Below are 24,717 nucleotides of genomic sequence, written 5' to 3' on the forward strand. Positions count from 1 at the left end.
CATTTGTATGGTTGTATCTTTTTGGTGAAGTCAATGAATTGCATTTTCATCTGAATAATACAGTTTTGACCCTCTGGAGACCATGAGGTTGCACTGGTATGCCATTGCCTTATGAGACAGGTGTGTTGCCTCTCTCACTATGTTATACAAGCAGGATATGGAACTTGGAGGTGCGGTGATAAAACATGGTGGTAAAACTGTAAATACCAGTGTTTAAAAGCTTACACTTACCTTATTGTGAACTGAGCCAGAAACTTTTCATTACCTTGGTTTTCTATATGCAGTGCATTTAAGTAAAATTGTGGCCCATTTCACACACATGCAGTTGTGAAAAGAAAGTTTACTAAAGACTATGTCAAGCTTCCTACTCACGCCTGTTGCAACACAAATGCTTCCTTGCAATCTCTTAAATACACCACAGCATTTACTGATATGCAAAATTAAACTGATGACAAGTGAATTCTACATTTACATTTTCATCATTCCCTGTACCTTTTTACCATATAACTGTTCGCATTTCCCTTAGAGCATTCCCCATTCCTTACAGCTCAGAATTTTTGGCTGTAAAATCTTTATGTTATGACGTGTTTCTAAGAAAAGTGCCTATTTTTGCTTCCCAGAATCTGAAACTTGACAACTGTGATTTTCAAGCCAACCCAAAGGACATGGAAACCAAAAACGTCAACATTCGCGCTGGAACCCAGTTTAAGTAATGAGCAGTAGTGAGTAGCCTCTTACCTGTTTGTGAGCATGATCGTAAGAGTTAATGTGATTGTCAAACTCCTGATGTTTATAGTACTGCTTGTCACAGAGTTCACAGTAGAAGTTGGCTTTAAGATCTTCCAGGGCTTTTGCTATCGTGTTTTTCTTTTCAGCATAATCCTGGAAGGGGGTGGGAAAAAGGAATTTTAGTATTTTCCTTTGATACTGCGAATGGATTTTGTGCTCTGCAGTTAATCATATTTGTAAACATTTACACACCTCCATAACTAAAAGCCTTCACATATTTGCTGTGTTACACTGCACATATTTACTGTATCTGCTGAGAGACTCAGGATTTGCACACTTCAATTTGCTATACAGTTGCCAGCTCCCCTTAGGGGCTCTGTCAGACGTTAGGCTACAGATGGATTTCCTCAGGTCCTTTCCAAATACAAATATTTATCATGTTGAAGGTTATTTTCCAGTTAATTTCTACCAAAGATTCAGTGCCCAGATGATCTGATAGGTAATATGCCTCAGCAGAATAATCACAGACACAAACTCCAATAATTTAGTTACGAGACTTTCACAATGAAGTGTGCTTCTTAAAATGAAAAAAAAAATTAAAAGGAACTCTGCTGTGTCCCTCTTGAACACAGGTATACATTAAAACATGATGGATGCTTTCATAGCTGAGATGTAATGAATATTTTCCATAGCTTTGCTATTTGTCATCCAGCATTAGAAAAGAAGGCCAGCATCTCCATTTACCATACATAAGCAAAAGCATTAAAAACAACCTGCTTATTATTTATCAGAGAATTATATACAAGCCATATTTATTAATTTCCTGAATTTGTCGATGACAACGTGGCCTGTTCAGAAAGAGCATGGAAACGGTCTGTCATCTCAAATTAGTTGAGCACCAGTTACATATTAAGCACGTTTAATTTGAGTGAAATGCCACCTGCTCATGACAAATCCGAGATAGAATTGACCCTAAAATCCCAACTGCAGCAAATATTGTTTATGAAAATACAGATAACCAAAGGCACATATTTAACGTTGTGCTTAAATATAATTCAGTGTGATCAGACTGTTAGCAAACACCACTGATTCAGATCCCAACAGAGCTCCTCCCTCATTCAATTTTGCCCATTAAAAGAATTGCAAAAATCACTTCAGGACTGGGTTTTGAATACTGGCTGACACAAGAGGAACTTGCATATTTCTAGGACATTTTTAGACTGATGTTGCATAAAATCCGTTTAATTAACAAAAACAAAACAACAGAAAAAAACATTATTTGAAGACTTATAAATATATTTACACTTTGAAATACACTTATACTTTATGGGAAACCTATCCTAGAAACTCTGTAATTAGTTCTTGGTAATAATGAGTAAGGAACTATAGGGTTTTAACCCCTTCAATTATTACTAAGACGCTTACGTTTAAGAAAGTAGTGGGGACAGCACATCAAGCTCTAAGGGCATGAAATAGATTAAAAATAATCCTCATAGCCTACAAAGGAATGCCATCATATTTTGATTTCTCAGAACAAAAAAATGAGGAGGAAATTGTATATCTGGGGGATTATCAGAACTCTGCAATATTACATATGATAATTGTGTAGGAGAACAGCAAATGTGATGGATTCTAAGGCAAGAGCAGTGAAATAAACAACAACCTTTCTTGTATAAAGAGATCCCAACACACTGAATAACCCTCGAGTAAAATTTCACAAGACTACATACTAACATAAGGCAGTCAAATTATGTAATGCAGTTGGTGTTCCTTTTGACGTAAGGCACCTTTTTGGAAACAATATAATTATTACGTAGCAGATCAAACCTGAAGGGGATCTACTCTGCAGTTGTACCTGGCACGCCCAGCACGTCCCAATGGAACAGAGACACGGGAACCCTGTGAGCAACTGGGCTGCAAAGTAAGTACCTACTCTCATCGGTACCTCGGGGTTTCTACTACTACAATCCTTCAGCTGGAGTTCTTTGGTGGGGAGGGTTAATTTTATATTTCAATATTATATTACTGTTTTAGAGGCAATATAAAGATTATTATCACATCATCTAAAATAGATGATAAGTAGAGGGAAAATATTAGTGGAATTTGCTCACGGACACAGGAAGGGAAAATATGGGATTTTTATGTGACGAGATTGAAGTGTTTAAAACCCAGAAGTATTTGATGTTAGGAACATAGGCTGTGCTGAATCGGGTCAACATCTGGAACCCGTGTAAAATTTTACTGTGTACAACACCAAGGCAAAGCGACCCTTTACTAAGGACCACTCCCTCCTCTTTGTTTTGAAGCTGCATTGAAGTTTCATTTGTTCTCTTACTGGGAGAGCTCACGAACATACATGTTTTATTTTCTTTGTCTGAGCCTTTCGTAATTACATACACCCCTTCCACACAGTCTCCCAGGCATGTGTATTCAGTCATTCCTCATACCCAGGTCACTCATTATTTGTCCTGATCCTTTTTGCAGCCTCCAAGGCTTTGCTAACTATCATCTCCTCTCTGACACGACAACACGATAACCAGATACACTGTGGTGCCATACAGTCCTATATTAATGCTCTCTATTTTATTTCCTATTCTTTTTTTGTATTAACTCTTAACATACACATTCTTTTAAATCACCATAGAGCACTCAGCCAACATTTTTATACAACTCCTTTATCACCTCCATTACTTGCTTCTGAGCTATATTTTGCTGGCAGGAGAAGTTTCTATTCAATTACTAAATTTCATTTGATTTGTTGAACGACGTGCAGGAAATGGGGTAATTACGAAGACAGCACGCACTGCGTGGAAGAATGGGATGCCACTTTAAAAACTGGTAGGCAGCTGATTCTCTGCATGATACAGAGGAACATGAGTGTGTTCCTAAGTGGCTGCAGGAGGGGCAATGGCTGTTAACCAACCTAACTGGTGAGACACCCTGATCACCGTGATCTAAACACGGGCAAAAAGCATTAACTAGTAATTGTGGACTGTGAGGTATCTATCTGCAACAGAAAAATATTTGCATCAAGGAATTGCTAATGAAATAGTAGCAGTGTTTATTTTTATAAAATTTTGCACTGCACTCGAAGCACTCAAGAAATATCAAACAGTAGTTTCTTCATTTTATGACCTAAAACCATCAGATGGGACCCGTATTTTATTCCAATGTGGTGGGAAAGGATACCAAATCACCTCTCCAAACACCTCTGTTGATTTGCTTTAGGTTGGTCCTTTCCAAGGCTTCCAAATGCTTTCCAAGGCCCTCCAGTGCTCAGAGCAACATCGACTGTGGGGATCTGGAGGCTGCCCACAGCTGGCGAGTTCTCTGGGCTGGGTCAGACATGAGAATAAATTGCCATCGCTGGCTGGCATCAGGAGCTGAGGGAAGTCTGATGTCAAGGATGAGCAGGGAATGGAAATACGAGAATATAGGCTGCTGCTTCCCTGCCTGTTAGACTGTTTGTATTGATTTGGAGGAGAGTACTACCTTGGAAGAGGAGGCTTTCGCTAGCGCTATGAATTTTGATGAGGGACAGCTGCCCAAAAGCTGACAGTAAGAAATGATAGTTCCTGGACCTTGATAGTGCTGGCAACAGATGACAGAGAGGAATGATAGAGACTTACTGGAGAGGAATATTCCTGGAGTAAAGTGGTAGCCAAAAACCCACTTAAAACAGTTAACTATGATCAAACTTAGTCCCGGTTCCATCAAAAAAATTGCAAACCATGCTGGAAGTTTTAAAAGAACTTTGAATTATGATTCAGTTTGGTAATGAAACTCAGAACTCAGTGTCACTTCATTTCATTATTTTTTCCTGAAAGGCTTATTGTCTGAAAGCCTACAGCTATAATTCACAGTAGCCATCTTTCATAATTTATATGAAAGACCTCTAATATGTGATCACCTCTCTCAGCTGGCTTTGTTTCTCTAAATCCATCTTCTCCACCCTCCAAATCCTTAAGCCTGTGCAAACGCTGCTGCAAGCATCTGACGAATTGTACAAAGAGCAGGCTTCATCTGCAGAGGTGCTACTTTTACCCACTGAGACAGGAGTTTGTGCTCCTGTTCTACAAGAGAAAGAAAGAAGGGAAGCTACAGAAACATTTAATGCTTCCCATGGACAACTTTGGGAAGTTGACTGGATTCCTCAGTCTAGGGGATGCTTTTATTTAGTGCACTGCAGGCTCATATTTTTGCTGCCTGTAGAATGGTTAAACAGGAAACGAGAACCATGTAAGAACCTGAAATTAAAATATAGCAACTACACCGTGGTGATTGCCAGCATCGATACTCTTACTTCCCAAGAAATGTGAGCTCCTCTTATTGCAGTAAGCTATTTCGCATTTACTGTAGACTTAAAAGGGTCAGGCACACAGTCACTGCAAAGTAAAACGTATTACAGAAACAAACCCCTTCTTCAGGAGAATTTACTGGTACAGTCATCCCAGAGAGGATTAGCCTGCTCTGGCCTGAACCTCCGGATTAGACCACATTAGACCTGACAGATGTTCCAGTGTAACCTTCCTTGACAAAAACTATTTAAAGCTTCTTTTTTTTTTTTTTTTTTTTTTTTTTTTTTTTTCTGTCCTGATAAAATACAGCAAAAGCGTATTTTGAACACTGTCAAAAAAACTCCAGCTAATTCTCTTGCTTTGGCAAAACTACTCTATATCTTAGCTGTATTTATAGAATCTGCTTAGAAAATATGACACACACACACAGACCAGTTAACCTGTACCCACGGACACAATCTACAATGATTCCTTCATTTCTGGTATATTTGCTAGGTGTTAGAAGGACAGTGTGAAGCAGCAAATTTCACTGAAAAAAAAAAACCAACAATTTACAATTTAGTAACATCTCCTCTGCCATCTATCTTGGTATTACTCCGTACATACAATTTGTTTTTATATCTTCCTATATCACTTCTTCCTCATGTGCACAGTCTATACATCATCCACTGATGCACTTGAAGGAATAAATAAAAAATATCATGCATTAGTAATATTAATGCACTCTAGCACCAAATCTAATTATTTATAAGGTTCTTATCCTTATCAGGGCGGTGAGGCCAAAGCAAAAAGCAATTAGATACATTGATCAAATTACTCATTGATCTTAGCAAACTCATTTCCAAGCAGTGTATAGCAAGCTTCAGTTTCACCCTAACTTGAAAAGGAGGCTGGCAGGGAAAATGAGTACCAACAATACTGGCAGATCTTCCCGGTTACTGTACTTGAGACTTTCCCATTAGCTGTGAGATATGATAGCTACCTAAAACTCACAAGGCCATAAACATCAGATGTTATTTCACTGGGTTCTTGATCCCTCCTGACATTGTCCTTCCAGGCAAAGCAGCTTCCACAGGCAGTGACCCCACGGTTTCAGTGCTTTGCTGCACTGCAAGGTTATGGGCCCAAGGAAGAAACAGTACCCCGAAGACCCCTATATAAATAGAACATCATAGGCTGAAAAAGAAAAAAAGAAAAAAAAAAAAAAAAAAAAAAAAAAAAAAAAAAAAAAAAAGAAAGAAAAACACCCCACCTTTGTTTTCTCTTTAAGATTACATGCAGACAACTAACTGCGACCAAGACGCTTATTACATACAAGAGAGCTAATCAGTATTCTGGTGTGTGCATACTTGAAAATGTTACTGAAGACATGCAAATAGCTATGAAATTGTACTCTCAGCTTCATGGACAGTATTCTTGTTTAGGTGCAAACCCTAGTATTAGGATAAATAACAGTGAAATCAGATGGAAATAGCAAAATGTATTCCAACTTGTGCTGCCTGCTTCCTAACAGCATCCTCAGTTTTGGAAACCCCACATTTTGCAAGCACACCAACTGATGCCACCAGCTGGATTCTGCACCCCCAACTAACTGAGGGATGGACGGATGAGGTGGATGAGAGTATGGACAAAGCTAGACCAGCACAAAGCAGAGCAATGCAGAGCAGTGCTCTGCAATGTTAAGACTGAATTAACTTTAAAGGAAGCTAATGATGAGACAGCAATTTGTTATCACATTTGTCTGTCTCATTAACTTCCTTAAAGCACTTTCAACTGTATAATTACTTTTAACTGGGACTCATAAAATCACTTGATTAGCTTTTTTGCCATTAAAACTAACTCTTGTGCATATATCTGTAGAATTATTTATTTATTCTAACACTCTAAATACTATTTCCAGGCAGAGCATGCACTCAAAAGGTGACATGAAAGCTGGCCACACGTTTCTCCTAGCTACCTGTATTGTGAAAGGGCTCTTCACCAGTGTTTTGTGAGAAAACCAACACAGGTCTGGTCATAATGGAGAAAAATTTATATTACCCCATCATCACCGCTCATCTTCTGAAATCCACAGACGATGGAATAGAAGAAGGTTTTGCTGTAGCAAAGACAGGTTTCCTCCTGATATGTGTTAAAAGAAGAATACCATTTTCACTACATGGTATCACTGTCAAATGATAAGCAGAGGAAGGAGGAGCCTTTACTGCTCTACCTGAAATAGTCCGGTCACACACTTTAATTTGAACAGAATTTTGATTTACAAAACAAACAAAATCACAAAACCTTGGGGTTGATTTTCAGCATTTTGTTTCCTTGCAGCAGGCACGTGGGCATCTAAAGATTCTCACAGCTCCTTAACATGGTTTCATTGACAGATAAGTGTCTAATGCAATTAAGATTCTTTGGAAAATCAGGTTTTTGTGTCTGATCCTTGCAATGCCAACCTAAACGAGATGAAGTGCCTTTTAACCCTGCAGAACTCACGACCCCGAGAACAGACTGAAAACCACTCTCGAGCACGAAAGCCACACACTGGAACAAATCTTGATTTTTATGCCCAGCAGCATTCCATCTAAAGGGGACATGACAACATGTGGTCAGTAGTTTCAGAACCAGGGGAAGGGCAAAAGATAGGGAAAGGGGACTTGTTGATTTATTTCACCTGAACTTAACCCACTGCCAATTGACTGGTAGCTATTAATCTGTGTTAAAAGTTGCTCTAGAGCTTGTCAAGCATTACTTTGTTTGTGTAGTTAGTTTTTGGCCTGGTAAAAATCGCCAGTTTAGTTGGCTGAGGCATTGGGGAACCAGAAAATTGGATGCCATCTACAATATATTTAACTTTGAACATTGCATCGGTCTGTGGGACAGCTCATGCATTAAAGCCTGCATACCTGCATGCTCAGGATCAGAGGCCTCGGTGAGCACCAAGTTCAGTTTTCCTAGCTTTAGTTGCTGTACTTGACTGTGACAACTCTTTTTCCTAAAAATATAAGATTTTTATCATAATCCTCCATAGGAATTTCTTGGCTAAATTTTCAAAACATTTTTCTCTTATTTTCTCTTCCTGTTTATATTTTTAGAAGTTTTTGTTGTTGTTTGTTTTTTTTTTGGGGGGGGGGAGGGGAGGTAATAGAATGATATTTGAATTAAAATTAAGATATTTCTTTTTCGTTTTCATTTGATTCCTCTCCAGAACCCAGCTTCTCCATGAGTGACTAAAATTACAAATTACAGTAACTATGTTATTTAAACATACAGCAATGCCTCAGAACCCGTGAACATCACACTATATATTTATTGGCCCTGCTGAGGAAGTTTCGAATCATATTTTAAATTCAGTAGGTCCACTGAGTTTTCGCAGTCGATGTGTTTGCTCCAAGCAGAGTTTATTGAAGTAAACGCTCGTGGAAACCCCCTCCGCAGGCTCAGTGAGCTTTCTTTACAGACCCTTTTACTGATTCCGTTTTGCTCTGGCTTTCCAGACCATTAAACCTTCTCATGCAAATATACCATCTTTTTATAGCTTCAGGGACCCGTCATTGCTAGCCTTACTTTATGTGCTTTGAAGTGATGTGCCACAAGCACTTCAGTGTCTGGCCATTGAAAAGATACCTCAGAGCAGCGCAAGGTCTAAAGCACTTGTGGGTTGCGTGCTTCTGCCTAGGAAGTCCTGGCTGCAGGTAGGAAACACTTCCAGCTGCAAAAAAGAAAGATTTTCTGCTTCACCCTGCCGCCTTATCCAACTGGACAGACTGCACAGACACATGGTGATTAAATGGAATTCATCCCATAGGCTTGGGCCAGGGTACTTTTGATTTTAGGAGTTGTCTCATTAGAAAACACACAAGAAACACTAGGAATTACACCGCTCTGCTCCTTCACTCGACTAATTATGGATAGGCAAAAGCTTAAGATGTTTCATTATTATGCAGTAGGATGATATGTATTTATTTTCCTAAAATTAATCCTGTTACCATAGACAGAAAAAGTGAAAACGGGAGAAAAAAAAAAAAAAAAAAGGTATTATTTCTTTCAGCATCTGTAAATAAACCAGATCTTCTTCTCTCTACCATCCAGGAATCCATTTTTTACACAGTGTTTTCTGGCCAAGAGCCTCACAAAACTACACTGAAGCCCACAGAAACAGTCCTAAATGGTAAACAGAATTAAGCTTAAATATGTCATAGAGAAAATACCTTGAGGGAAAAAACAAACCAACCAACCAAGCCCCACAAAAAAACCTACAGGCTTGCAATGGTGCAATGGAGGCTGCTGATGGCAGATGGTCTGGGATTTTGTCCTTCTGGAATGTACGAACCAACATGACAATTTTGCCAGCATGGACACGCACGGCATTTCTACACCTAGGGCCACTTGGAAGTATGGAAACACAGTAGGCTCCTAAAACAACTTTTTAAATATAAAAGTCTGCTGTGGGGTTTTGTGTGTTTTTCTTTTCCTTTTTTTTAACCCTCTAACCTAAGAGCCTGTTGTTGAGTTTTATGGGAAAATACATGAAGAAAAGCAGAATTACTGAGTCACTGTTATTCTCCAAGCAATGTTACACAAACACCTATCCCTCCTCACGTGCAGATACACTCCCACCTCCCCTTTCCCCCCAGAGCCGCAGTAAGGCACACACTGGTTTTGAAGACCTTGTCCTTATCTTTCTGAGGTTGTTTTGTTAAGCTGCCAATGCATGAAAGGAGTCCTGCAGGAGCCCTGATTTACCTTGGCAGATCTACAATATCTAAATGATGAGTGATCCTATTGCAGTCTTAAACCCAGCTGTATCATCTTAGAGATGAGATGGGCCTGGGCTTTGTTCTCATGCCAAATACATTTTTTCCAAGAACTTCAAATGAGTTTTTCCTAGTTATTTATTTATTATTATTGTTTTATGAGAAGCAATGGCAGATTCAGCATTTATCACTGTGATGAGCCTCACTTATACAAAAAGGTATTTGAATAGATGTGACTTATGAGAATAGCAACTTTATGAGGATGGTAACACTTAAGTTTTGAAGACTTTAGGTCATAAAGCTGAATAGTTGGTACTCGACAATTTCAATAAAAGGGAAAGACAGATGGTGGAAGCGGAACAAAAATGCCACTTACAGCTCCCAGGGACACGCAGAGCCTTCAGGCACGCTGCTTTCTACCTCCACCTCCTGGCCAAAGGGGAGAAGGGAAGGTTGAGGCTGATGTGATGCTTTTCATCCTTACCTTGGAAAACGGGGAGAAAACAAAGGACTGCGGTACAGCCACACGTCAAGACACGCTGTTGGGTAAATGGTTCTGGACTTGAGTGTCAGAGAGAAAAAAGGCATGAAAAGCACTTTTACCCATCTCTTTGCTGCCTACCTATCTAGGGAAGCGTTTGGGCAGCGAATTTCTTACATACGGTGTACAAGAGCTGATGAAAGGTATCTACGAATGACAAGCTATTAGCACCAACATTTTCTAGGAGATTCTGAAAACGGCGGCAGGAGTGGGGCGGTACCAGCACCGCTCGGCTGCCTGAAGTGCTGCATGAAGGACACCTTTCACTGCCAGAAGGACGCACAAAGGAGGAAAGAAGCATTCGCACTGCATCGTCCATGAACGTTAACTGTGGTTAAAGAAGTGCAGAGAAAGTGAGCTGCATCCGCAAAATTGACAAAGTCTGCTCAAAGAAAACCCATACTTAAAGCTCACGTGTTAGCATAGATGATGTCTCTAGAATGATCCTTAGTCACGTATCTCCATTTCACTCCATGTTCTGTCCTGTTTTACTCACAGCAAATTTTCAAAAATCCCTGAAGTTGAGCAAAAACGTGGAGACTGACATGGTGTCAGTTAAAAAACAAACAAACAAAAACCTTTTTGATACGGATTCACAAAAGGTCAGGGCAAGACTAGAGACTGGGACCTGGCTGAAGTGGGAGGGAGCGTTTCTGCCCACCTAGCCAAAGACAGCACGATACTAAAACACAAAACTAATGTGAGCAGTGCTAACACACTCGTCTGTACCTTTCCTAGTAGCAGGTAAACATCAAAAACATCAAGATTAATTTGAAACTTCAGCATTTACAATTATCTTTCTTACTAGCTATTTTTATGTGAGCAGTGCCTGTAGGTTCCCATTGTTTTAAGAGCCCACAACAGAATACCAAAACCTGTTTTACAGTCCCCAGAAGTTTAAGTGTTAAGCTTCTCCTCAACAGGAAGATTTCACTTCAGTTCCAAGTCACTCTTCCTCCTGTGCAAGCACACATTCATGTAGACCAGCAAGCTAATTTAGGTAAAAAATGCTTATTTGGGGAAAAATATATAAAATTAAAACCTTAACCAGTTTACGTATGTGGTTACGTGGTGTTCAGCTCCATCAGCATCCTGCAAGCCCAAACAACAGGGTGTTTGCATAAGATGTGGTACCAACAAATCAACCTCTACTACAGAGGGGAAAATCAAAGCTAATAGCAACAGGTCTGAAAGAAATTAGTGTAAACCAGTCATAAAAAGCAAGGCTCCTAATGTGTTATGCACTGATAAATACATGCATTTAGCTTTCCATAAAACTACAGATCCAAAGATCTTCACATTTAGTCCTCATGGAGGAGTTGCTAGGATTGTGAACTGCTCAGCAGGTACAAAAGCAGCATGACCTGAAGGAACAAGGATCCTCCGATGTAAATAGGAAAAAAGAATTGAAGGGAGAGGGAAATAATGGCTCAATGTGCTGGACAGAAACATATATTGAGGAGATTCCAGCACCAGTGGTGAGCTTGAGGCATTCAGTAAAAGAAACTGATATCTTGCATACAAGTGATATTTTTTTTGAAAGGCTTCATTTTCTTGGATTATTCAATTCTCACTTAGCCTTAAGCCATCCCTGCCCAGCCAAAAGGTTTCTCTTTTTTAGTTGAAAGGAGCTCCAGCTGCCTTGAAGAAATAAACAAAAGAAAAATTCCCAGTGCCATGGAAACTGCATGATGCACAACATGCTTTTTCAGCAGGAAGAATCCGGGAAATGTATGCGACATTAGCATTTCTGAACCCACTACTCATTTGTGTTAAAAAACAAAACAAAACAAAACAAAACATATCTGCAATATTGCTGATACAACAGTCAGATTAGCAGCACTGCAGCTTATCTGTGGTTAATAGTAACATATTGCTATAGTATAGCTACTTGGGAAAGAAGCTAAACACAAGATGAAATGGCTCAGAAAACTGGCATCTGGATACAGAGCTCAGTGAGAAGCACTTAAAAAAAATTGATCCTGAAGCAGCAGTGACCAGAAATCACAAAGGTCAGATATATCTAACCAAGCTTTCCCAAACCTTAAAGGTAGGGTTCTAGGACTTTGGTCTTTCTCAAACCCAAGTTCAGCCAGCAGCAGTAGTGAAGACTCATTTCATTTGGACCTGAGTTTCAGTTGTGGATTGTCCAACATGCACGGATTATGTCCTCACACTATGGTCTTCTCCTCTTCCCTGGCATTTATGAGATCTTGCAGTATTGCAAAAACATGTAGGACGTAAAAACTTTGAGTTCTTTGCTGCTTTGTTAATTCCAGCTGAAATGGGCTTTCCATTTCATGCATACACACACGTACATTAAACTGTGTGCATACAGCACATGGTAGCACAAAGCTAACTTTAGAAACCAGACTTAAAACATGCTCCCTACTGGCTAAAATGATCTACTGTCTTGCTGAATTTCCTGTGGTAACAGACATGGATTTAGGAAACCATCAGGCCTTGCTCAGTCTCACAAATAAAATTCCCCACAGGATGTTACCCATGAAAAATAGTGAAATTAGGCAAAAACAATCGTCATAAAGAAAAAAATGTAAGCACAGTGGAGAGTCTCAGGCTGAAGTTTCAAATCTGGGTGGCTTTAGTGCTGACCTTACCAGAAAGAAGTATCAGGACTATCTTTACTGCCAAATGCTGCACAAATACAAAAGCACAACAACGACAGCAGCTCAAGGAGGTAATGCCACAACACACAGCTCGTGCTTTGCTTCCCCACCAACGTTCAGCCTCTCACCACCTTGCAAAGTTACACCAGAGACAGCTCTTTTGGATCAATATATCCTGTGGGATTTTAAAAATATGTTAATTAAAAATATGTGCCTTGGTTCCTAAATTTGTGCTAATGATTTTGAGGAGTTTACCTTTTATTACTGCAGGATGCAATAATAAACTGTGCAGGATGTATTCTGGGCATCCAATGAAAAAATAACCATTTCTCCAAACTAAACTCCATCCTATGGTAAAATATTTCCTACTGACTCAAGTCTTTTCACCAGTCCCAACAAGCAATTTGTTTCTTACAACCAGGGTGGAAGGGCAGTCAGCTGAGGATGCTCACATTGAAGTTTTGTGTCTGGATGCTGCCAGGAGGTGTTAAATGAAGACAGAGCACTCACCTTTCTTTTTTCCAATTTCACCCGTAATGATGCGGTTGAAGTTATATGCATATTTTTAATGGTTTACTTTATTCGAAGCATTGCTTTATCACAGTTTGCGTATACTTTGATTGCTTTGCATGTAATCATTTTCACGAACCAAAGTTTAGTCAAATGAATTGTTTATAAAAATAAAGTAGATGGTAACTGCATTTTACACAATTAACATTGGTGGTTTTTTATATAAAGAGCTTTTCATTTGTTTTTATCCACTGAAGCACCTTAAATCATCTAATGACAATGGCCCCACGTGCAGTGGGACTGCACTGATGGAGCACAAGAGCTCCGCCAGTTCTCATAATATGAGTCAGCAACTGTGCTGTGATATCTTTAATTTGGTACAAGCCAAATCCTCTTAAGAGCACCCTCTGGAATCCAAAAGGTCAAACATGAAAGTGGCAGAAAATCAATACTGACATCTTCCGTCACCCTGCACAATCTATATAACTCTTTCTAAGCTTAATTGCTTCTTTCTAATCTTTCTAATATTTTGGCTGCTCAAATCTTGCTTATGTAACGTTTCAAAAATGCAACAGAATTGCTCTTCTGCAGGGAAAGTTGTTACTGTTAGCACTAAAAATCAGAACAAAGCTGGGTTTTGGGTGGGCTTTGTGCAGACACCATTGTGATCAAAGTTATGCATTTATATAGCAACTGCCCGAAGCCATGACAACACAACTGACTGCACTCCTCCACCAGCCAGACCACTTTTGAAGTCGGTTAGCCCAAAATTTTAGACCTATTAATACCAGTTCTGCCCATACTTACTTTCTTACAGATTTGTAAGAAGTACAGGTCCTCTATTTACATGTTTATAAGGGTTAAAATCAAAATGCTGTGAAAAAGAAATTCCACAAGCCTTGAGAACCAGCTTTCTTGCCTACTGCATTTTTAATTATGAATAAATACCAGGCAACTGCCTAGCCACTAATAATCAATACATGCAACATGGAGGAAAACATTAATTTTTCAAGAAAGAGACTATAATATGAAGCCAAGAAAAGGTCATTCTAATCTAAAACAGATTAAAACTAAAATGAATTAAACATCCCTTTAACTTTGATGGGAGAAGTTAACAGGCGCTACATCTGTTAGCAATCTTCTCATATAAAATGATCCCCCAGCAAAAATAATGGGAGAAAATACAGATTCCAGCAGACAGGGGATAACCTTTTGTGTCCTTCAAAAGAAAGCTGAAAGGACGTAGAAAAGAATCAGCACTCGGCCGTATCCTGTTTTTATTTGGGTTCTTTCCTTGGAACGCTAGACAAGTCTGCTGATTGCATTATTTTTTCCAAATCCTGAGCTTATGAGCTTTTCAAACATTTTTCTAGGATCCCTCTCACATTAGAATTGGGTTTTATAGCTCAGTAATCACACGCAGGGAAGTAATGAAAGTAGAAAAGTTGTGATCATGACCATCACCTGATTTTTTGAACATTACGAAACAAGCTATGGAAACAGTGGTTTTTGTCTTTACTCAGTCAAAATGGTTCTGTCAGTCAACTCAGTTGACACAAAATCTATCTGCACAGAAACGCAGCCTTCAAAATCTGCACTGAACAGAAAGGAATCACAAACCTGTGACTCCAGCACCTCACCACATAGGAAGGAGTCCCTCGTGGCCAGGACCAATAATGCTCCCCAGGAACAGCTGCAGCCAACCCACCAGCCACAGCTGCCAGCTCCTGCTCACGCCCAAAGCACCTTTTAACCAAATGCCTTTCCAAAATGAACACAAGAGCACCATTAAACACTCTCACTATTCCTTACAAGTGCATTCAGGTATGGAATTCATCATCCTTTCTTCTCCATATGCAGCCTCATCCAAGCAAAACCTATGAAACTTCATCACAAGGCACTGCGATGATCATTGGCTTAAAATTACAAAGGTGCACAAAAACATATCTGGAATTCAAAAATTAGGCATCAGCTGCATGCGACCAGCACATAAAAGCCCAGGGGATTGTGTGACCTGAAACTAGGACTGCAAAAACGCTGCTAGGCAGGAATGCCCCAGAGCATGTCACACCAGAGGCGTCCCACCTTAAACCAAAGCAGGGCAACTTCCATAGCCCGGAGCAAGTGGTTGAGCGGTGCACATGTAACACATCTGGCAGAAAAAGCAGGCGACGATTCCTAACTGATAGGAAGGGTGCAGAGCCCTGTGACCTCGCGTGAGGTGGGCAGGCTATGCATTTGCTCTGACTGATGCCCTGGAAGAGCGATCAGGTGTTCCAAACCATCACAGGAATCCTCAGGAGAATCACCTCCACAACCCTGACAGCACCTGGCATTGTGCACGGTTTGGTTGATGGTGTCTGTGTGTACATTCCCCACAGAAGGAGAGTTTCCGTTTGGGAAGCGGCTCACAAAGTGAGGCGGATCTAAAATGATTGCTTCAAATAACAGCTCCTGGAAAAGTAAAAAGTTTTCACTCCTTTCTGTTTCTTGAGCATTAGCGTTACGCTTTTGCTTTAAATGGCAGTTCAAAGGCTGAAAATAAGGCTTTTAATGTCGACCTGGCATGCTTAATTTTAAACGTAATGAGAAGGATACAATTTAATAGAAATTCATTGACCTTTTAAAATGCTTTTCTATACCATTTTCTCTCATAAATTGGAGAAATATTTACTAGCATGAAGCTTTTATTTTTTCCATTAACAAATAGTTTTCCCCCTCCCTACTTGATTCTAGTCATAAACTGTTCTTAATGATATCATAATTATATGCCACACAAATAGTTATGGAATAAAGTATTTTTAAATTCCATTTAAAAGTAGTAAAGTCACAGTGCGAAGTAGTAGGCAGAAGGCATTAATTATGCACCATTCAACAGCATAAGTGAAAATGCAAATTCTTTTAACACGTATTTAAATAGCTGTTTGCATCTCAAAACACATCCCATAAAATAAGAACTACTTCAAATCATGACAAGAAAACTGTTACCTGAAGAATTACAGCAAACTCCCAAAGTAACAAAACAGAAAAGTATGTTTTCACAGAAATCGGTATATACATATATATGGGTATGTATATATCTGTACACACATGGAAAACGGGACCTTAAAAGTTTGGGTTGAAGCCATGCCGTTATTGCTTTTTCAGCAATTCTGAGCTGGGTCTGCCCACCAGCCCTGTTTGTGTATTGATCGCTTTCCTTCTTGCTGAATAAGCTCTGCCGGGCTTCTCGAAGGGGGACACAGGCATCACTCGCACCAGCTGCACAGCTGCCTGACCCTAACGCTGCTTGCTTCGATTGTTATTCTGGAGAGCCAAGCACCTCAGAGGGATGGGTAGAGACAAGGACAGAAGAGCTGACTTGCAGCAGATGCAATCTCACACAGAAGTCGTCCCAACAAAATAGCGCGAGCACTCTATGTGAGGGCCTAACCATTAATGAAGTCACATCTAATCACTTGCAAGCAATTAGGTCCATCATCACTACTTAAGCCAAGTTGTCGTAACTAATGTTGTTAACAGGATTAACAAGATTCTTCCAGTAGCAGGGATGTAAAATAGTATTGTCTCACCACTGTTCTTAAGTCAACAGATACATCACACTGTGATGAAGCATAAGAACAAGCAAATATTGACCTTAATAAACATTTTATTTCCATCCTCTTTGCTTTTAATGTATCTTTAGAAGTCACAAAAGACAGTTCAAGCACACTCCCTAGCACATGCTTCAGTTTTAGAAAGAAGGCCCCACAGTGCAATTCTTTCTAGTGAATGACACAGAGAATATCTGCTGTCCAACAAAACACCGCGTTTCCATCAAATTACAAACTTTCTTAAATTGAGAAAGTTCTGGTTTTGTTTTTGTTTTGTTTTGTTTTTTGTTTGTTGTTGTTCCCTAGCTCTGGAACATGAAAACATTTCCAAACATCTCTGACTGTGTAACCCAATATAGATAGAGCAAGACTTTTAAGTCTTGCTTCTCTAAATGCGATACACATATACATAATTAAATCTGTGTTATTGTGCCCCTGGTATTTCATTCTGGTGGTTCTCCGTTCCCCCACACTGAGCCAATAGATGGAGTTTTGGAGAGGAGTTTTTGGACAGAGCAGCACAGCACCTACCTGCCTCGTTCCAACTTTCCTGCAGGCCCAGCGGATGTGACTGTGCCAAGACGCACAGCGGCACCAGCAGGCAAAGCCGCCCCACTGTCCTGTACTTCGCTTTCTGGCAAGGAGGGAACAGCTCTTAATCTACTGCTGAACGTATTGACCCGACGTGAACAGGAAGGTGACACCAGTATCATCAGCGGGCAAGATCAATGGAAAGGCGAAGAACTCAAACAATCTCATGTAAATACAAAGGGACCGCATTAAAGCCACTGTAAAATCAGATAACGTTGATTTGATTGAACAGCACAGAGGAGAAAATGTGGTGTGCTGTGCTAACACTTAACTTCATTAACCAATTTAAATCATTGCTTTTCAGATTTGATTATCAACATAACTGTTTGGAAACGCACAGAATCGCACGAAGAGGTGTATGGGATCTCTTCAGCGCCACATAATTAAAAGCAAACATTGATTGCTTAACTGTTGAAGTCAGAACCTCTATCAAGTACAACTTTATTGAACAATAAATTCAATTTCTGATTTGCTTATTATTTTAAGATTAAACCATGCTGTGTTTCACCACACACAGATCTCCCTACTCCAAATACAAGGGGAAAGTATTCGTTGCAAAAGCAGCCCTGCCCTGGTGCCACCAGTTACCATCCCACAGAGCAGCACTACGTGCCGCACAAAACGCTCAGGCACAAGACCTGCTATGAGAGCTTTGCTTCAGCCACCCTGACGTGAATCAAGCTATCGATGAGCTGCAAAAACTACACTTACACAACAGCCAACTCCATCAACTGATTATTGTGTGGTCTTTTCATGGATTTCGGTACAGAAACATCAGAGTGAATACAAAGAAAGCCTTCAATGCCAACTCGATTTGAAAAGGAACCATCCCCACTAATAGTCTTCGCAGAAAAGCTGCTTTGGAGATTTCAAGTGATGCAGATTAGCATCGTTTCAAAGCCAGTTTCAGACGAGGCTTACTCCAGGGTTATAATACTGAATTAAATATATTAACAACTGTTGATTGTCACTGATATCTTCAGGATGAGAAGATTTCTTTGTCTATTTAAAACACGTAAATACCAACACATGGTCTCCAATAGCATCCAGAAGAATGGTTTGAACTTAAGCATATGCAGGGGCACGTACAATAACATTTATTGAGCCTCCTCTACTCATGCTGATGCAATGGTTCGAAATAGATCCTTTTCATCTGACTCAGCTATTTATGTTACAGGCTGCAAAAAGCCCTTTTCCAAAACAGTGGAGGAGATTCTGCAGGTTTTCATGCTCAAGACATCTGTTACTTTCCTGTCAAGATTTTAAAGGAGCCTGAAGCTGAACCTCTCTTAAAAAATGACAACAGAAAACAACATATGAATGAAAGGCTGATCAGCTGCTGACACTTACCTGGGCAAAAGCACTTACCTTCCAGATAATCAAAGCACAAAAATCAGCTACCTATATAACTGTCTTAATAGGTCTTACACATAGGTAGACTCTGAGGTAGCTGTTTTGAAAATCTACTGACAATCATTTGTCCCTTAATTCACATGTATTTCTACAGTCAGCTGAAGCTGTTTCTTCCTTGACATTTATATTCATGAAACAGAAGAGAACGAAGGACTATTCTCTCATCCACTACTTTAATTGTCTGGTAGAGGACAGATTTTTGTCTATGTTGATATGCAGAGAGAAACTTCTCAACAGAACACTGTAAGAGGTAGTGGAATAAGAGTGCTGATGAACTACAGGTAGCCTCAAAACCTTCTGTAGTGTATGAGAGAAGATTTTCTCCAGATTAATAGAATCTGTAATAGATTAAAAAACAAACAAAGCGAAACACCACCACCACCACCCCTCTAACCTCTATACAAGCAGAGGATGTGTTGGATTACCAACTTCTGTAATATTTCCATGCTGTTCTCAGCTCTGTATGTATGAGATTTTATTTAGAAGTCTATATAACACTAATGCTGGGAAGGAAGTGCTTTCTAAACATCATCATCTAACCTACAAAATCGCAAGTCTCAGGTAAAGTTTGTTCTTTGAAGGCAGACAGAAACTACTCCCATTTTCAAGTAGAATCTGTGGCCTATTTCCATCTTCGTCTAAATATGAAAGAAATATCTGGAATAAGACATTCTGCTTCTAAAAGGCAACCCTAGCATTTTAACAACCCTAACATATTAACAGCATCTTGGCCAATAATACTGCCCTGCTACATGATGCTCACAAAAGCTGCAAGTGGGTTAACCATCATACGATTTTGGCTTTCTGGAGGCAATTTTAAGATCCAATATGCAGCCCCTTTTGTTGCTTGCTATCCAATTTCTACCTGTTTGGGAAAATAGCTGCAGTTTGGGGATCTGTAAGATTACACACCAATATAGCACTCAGTCAGAAGAAAGAACTGATTTTATTTCTGCAGATTTCTGTATCATCTCCCACAGGATTGCAGAGCCTCATAACAGTCTATTTTAAAATACATGATTGTGTTGAAATGCCGGTATTTTTCTGAAATGTTTCTGAAAGGGCATTCTGTGATTGCCTAGAAGTACTGAATGCTGGTATTACTTCATCACCAATATTTCCTTCATAATGCCTGTTAACATAGCTCTATTATAAAACAGTGCACTTAGTGAATAAATGGCAGAGCTTTGCAATCCATTCCTCCACAGCTCTCCCGGGTCTGGAAGTTCAGATTATTAATCATCTGGCTGAAAACTTGCCTCTTCTCCATTTTTTGTTTCCTCTCTACCATTTGTGTCCTTTATATCTCAGCTGCCAGGGAACCAATAGGCTTGATGTTACACCACAACACAGCTAGAAACTGGTGCAGCAACCAATTTAGACCCGATGGTGCTGATGTCCCATTCTATTTGACATGTTTGACCTTAGTAAGAAACAAACAGAGGCGCCTCCGTCTTTAGCAGTGGCAATGATGAAATAAGGAGGCCCTGCCTGCTCAGAAATGTATTGGGGTCAAGTGGTGTGGAGGAGGCTGATACACAAAAGCAACTTTGTGCTATTTGCCTCAGACAGCTACACTAAAGCTTCAGAAACTACTGCTCACCTCTGGTCATTTATTCAATATTCATATTTCTAACCCAAGCACAAGAGGCAGAGCTAGCATCTTGAAAGCTGACCCTCAAAATGAATAATTTACTACAAGAACACTTTCTGCTCTGAAGCAAACATGCTTTGAGATTGCTTCATGACTATCAAGTTACGGCTAATACATGTTCAAACTGGAGAATGTAAAATTAATTGGCAAAAGGAAATGGAAAATTTGTTATCCTTTCTCCCTTCCCCAATGCTAGGGGAATGCAGCCATCTCATTCTTTTCTAAACAACAGACTCAAAAGTGAATTTGAATGTTTTATCAGTAACCTCTAAATGCATATTACCCACCACGCCATACTAACAAAGCTTTCCCTGTAGCTTTTACTGGTACCAGCGTGCTGTCTGTTGTTTCCTGAATAACTTCCACCTCCCCCCAGATTCAGCCATGCACTTGTACTCTGCCTCTATTTCGTGGAAATAAAACGGTAACTCTTCTGCTTTAATAGTTTGTGTGTCTTCTCAGGTATCAGTTCGTGAACATCTACTGAATACATCTGTTGAAACAAATTTATCATCAAAAAAGAATCATTGTGATATGGCAAGAACTGCTAGTTAGAAGGAAAAAGCTGTGCTAAGAGAATGGTAACCTCCAGTCACATTTCTCTAGTGTTCTACCCACTGCTAAGTTAGATTTTATAAGAAAGAGATTAGGTTCCTTTTTTTTTTTCTCAAATTTAACATACATAGGAGAATTTGCAGCGACCTCTAGAGACTGCAGAAACACATTCATCAGGTCATTTCTACATGTACAGCTTATTTTTGAGTCTTTCTAGTAATCCTGATTCAAGCTGTTCCTCATACAAATACAAATCTGAAGCAACTTCAGCTGAGTTTCTTGAGCTTCATTCCAATGGGAAATTAAATCCTGACACCTGACCCTAAGAATTTCAAATACCCTTTTTGGATATAGTGGTTCATTTTAATCTGATTCCCCAGGAGAGAAGCAATGTCAACAATATAAGTAGATGTCAATAAGCATTGTGCTGTATTATTGGAAGATCTCAATAAAACCTTTTCTAAATTATGAACACAAGGTAGGCAGCTGCATTTCTAATATCATATTCTATATTCAAGGAGTAAGATCTTATTGAACAACATGGGCTTCATTTACTCCACAGGAAAAAAAAAAAAAAAAAAAAAAGGCCTTTAATGGTGCCTTGAAAACAGAGCTCCCACCACTCCCACCTCCCTTCTGCCTTTCTTTCACTCACTGTAAAATAGTGAGCAATTAACCAGGTTGCTATATTTGGTGTATCTAAACTTCACAAGCTGATAGCATAATGATTTTAATAACTACTTTAAATGTAACATGGTGACAAGCTGACACCTGAGGTTTGCGTCCTGCAATTTTATTTTTCCAGAATTCTTTGTTATGCCTCAGGAATAGTAATGATTAGGGATCGTTTCTTATTAGCTTTTATTAGTTTTAACTCTTTGTTTTCTTTCTCATTATCCACATTGCAAATCTACTAAGAAAAGGTCCTCTGGTAGGAACCAAGGGCTGGCTCTTCTCCAAAGACTCTCAGTACTTGCTTCATCAAAAGGTGTGAACTAACCTTATGAGAGGCATACAAATCTCCAGGTTGTCACGCTCTCTGTGAGCAACACGAGTAGTAACACAAGTTCCTAAGAACAGCACAAGCATATTTCAGCTCTGGAATATCAGCCTGTATAAGGATCTCAGAAAGCTGTACAAGGCACTTGTAGAATCACGGACCTCAGGGTCTGTCCCCATTCCTAGGAGCTGAGAGGCAGACCCCAGAACGCAGGAGTCACCATGTCCATTTGCCCTCAGAAGAATCAGCAGTAAAATATTCTTGAGCTGTAGAGCTAACCAGAAAGCTGAAGTGTTCCTGGACCCTTACAGCGAAACTGGATTCTCACTCGCACACCTCGCTTCTCAGCCAGAAAACAGGTAACATCACATCAAAGTGTGAAATGGCGTTTAGTTTTAAGGAACACTTCAGGGAAATGCCTATTCCATATAAGATGCTCTGTATTGCTATAGCTCTTAAAAATGTTTTTTCATATATTTCCTTTTTGATACTTGACATGGTATTTTTTTCCAGTTGTGTATTTTTTTTTACAGCTTTGTATTTTGAAACCAGCTCATAAAATTCAGTACAAGAACTGAAAATAACTTTAACTGGAAACACGGAATTCAAAGACTTGATACTTAGCACACTTCTGTAATCTGCAAATACGTCTACAGATGAAGTGCACTTGGCTGCTGCAATTCAGATAACAGTGAATGGACATATTAAATTCCACTTTTATTTAAGAGTGTCCATGAAATCGACTGATTCACTGGATAACAATCCCAGTGCAAACTTTAGGCACACTGTTTAAACTAAAACCAGACACACCACTTTGTTTGCTTGAGTCAAAGGACGTGAAGTACTTTGGAGTCACTGAGCACCATTTAATGAAATGTCTGCTTTGTTATGGTTGTATATAATATGTATATGAATTGGTCATCTATTTTTCAAGACAGATAAATCTTTGTTGAAGTTACTACGTCAGACTTTATCTCACACACAAGATCAGTATAGTTTCAAGACTGTATCATAAAAATGTAGCAACTTCTGAAAGCACATAAAAAAGTCTGTGACTGAAAGCATCTTTCCATCATCCTGATTTTGATCATCCTTAATGAACTTAAAAATGTAGTTGAGCAATCCTCAGTGACGCATAAAGGCAGCTTATGGAAAATATTTTAAAATCTTTAACTGCAGAATACAGAGATAACCATCTTTTTTATCATGTAGAAGGATTTACCATTGTTTTTCTGTATACAACCTTGACAAAATTCTGTCTCTGATAATGCTAAAATTTTCCTGGCTGGTATAGAAAAGTGATTAAAAGCACTTTAAAGTTATTTTTTGCGTAGTTTTCAAGTTCTATGATTGGCTATTTTGAAGATTTTTCAGGACTCTTTCATATCCCACATGCAATATGATAAATTAGTAAAACCCATATCCAGTCACAATGTGTCAGCAAAAGCATGGCCTCCAGAAACACAGCATTTCCATTGCAAATTGCATATGATGAAACACCACTCCTGTTTAAGTTATCTGCTTCCTCATACATTTATATTTATAAAATGTATATATATATGTATATATATATTACAAGCATAAATACTGTTACTGGTATTTCAGTGCTGTATTGAAAATAATCAGGCAGACATTAATTATTCCCTTTAAACTTGTAATGAATAGCTAAGGAAAACACTTAAATGGTTCTCTGCGTCGAGAAAAACACAGTATTTTCAACACATGGTAGGATTTGGTTGTGTAAGCTGGGAGATCACTTGGTATTGTAGCACAGTATCCTAAAATCCTTTGCAACTGGGATTATTCTCTTTTAACAGACTGCTGCACCTAGATCAATTTTCTGGACTCTACTACAGCCTCTGACTAGAAAATGCCAGGCCTTGCTAGGGGAAAAGGCTTGATACCTTATTTTAAAATTTTACTTGAATACATTATCCACTTAGCTTTTGTGATAAATATATTAATGCCCATATACATAAACACTTGCACATTCACTTCCCAGGGATTTTCTGCCTTTTGTTTTATGTGATGGTTTTTTTTTGCAATAATGCCCACCTCTGATAGTACTGCGTTTTTAACATACGAATTTGAACTATGAGCTCACACCCTGTGCTTTTACTTCAAAGCTGCATATCTGGACAGCCTGATGAATTAAGTGCTTTTGTTACAAGTCTGTATTACTTCAGGTTTAAAACAGGAATTACACAAGACAGAGTGACAATTTTGCTCTGCAAAGACTTGACTGACACACATTTCCCCTCTCCTGCCAAAGCGCTGTTCCTCAGGTAGGATACAAGCATTTGCCCCATTATGGGCAAGAACACCCTTCCACCTATCCTCCTGCACTCCACAACAGGAGGATCAGGCAACAGCCCCATTTCAGATCCCCATTTTTTCTCAACAGCGATTTTCAAGTACTTCCTATTTGTCTGATTCCAGTCTAAAATCATCAAATAAAATA

General features: G+C 39.3%; 1 protein-coding gene across 3 annotated transcripts in view; it reads right to left on the minus strand.

Moving 5' to 3' along the window:
* ZNF804A (zinc finger protein 804A) overlaps positions 1-24,717 on the minus strand; it is a 280,325-nt gene that overhangs the window by 168,448 nt on the left and 87,160 nt on the right. For all 3 annotated transcript variants that reach the window (XM_032190633.1, XM_032190632.1, XM_032190631.1), the window contains exon 2: positions 739-882. In XM_032190633.1, the coding sequence (XP_032046524.1) occupies positions 739-882 (144 nt within the window). The remainder of the gene's footprint in view (positions 1-738; positions 883-24,717) is intronic.

Source organism: Aythya fuligula, chromosome 6, assembly GCF_009819795.1.
Source record: "Aythya fuligula isolate bAytFul2 chromosome 6, bAytFul2.pri, whole genome shotgun sequence".
Taxonomy (NCBI): domain Eukaryota; kingdom Metazoa; phylum Chordata; class Aves; order Anseriformes; family Anatidae; genus Aythya; species Aythya fuligula.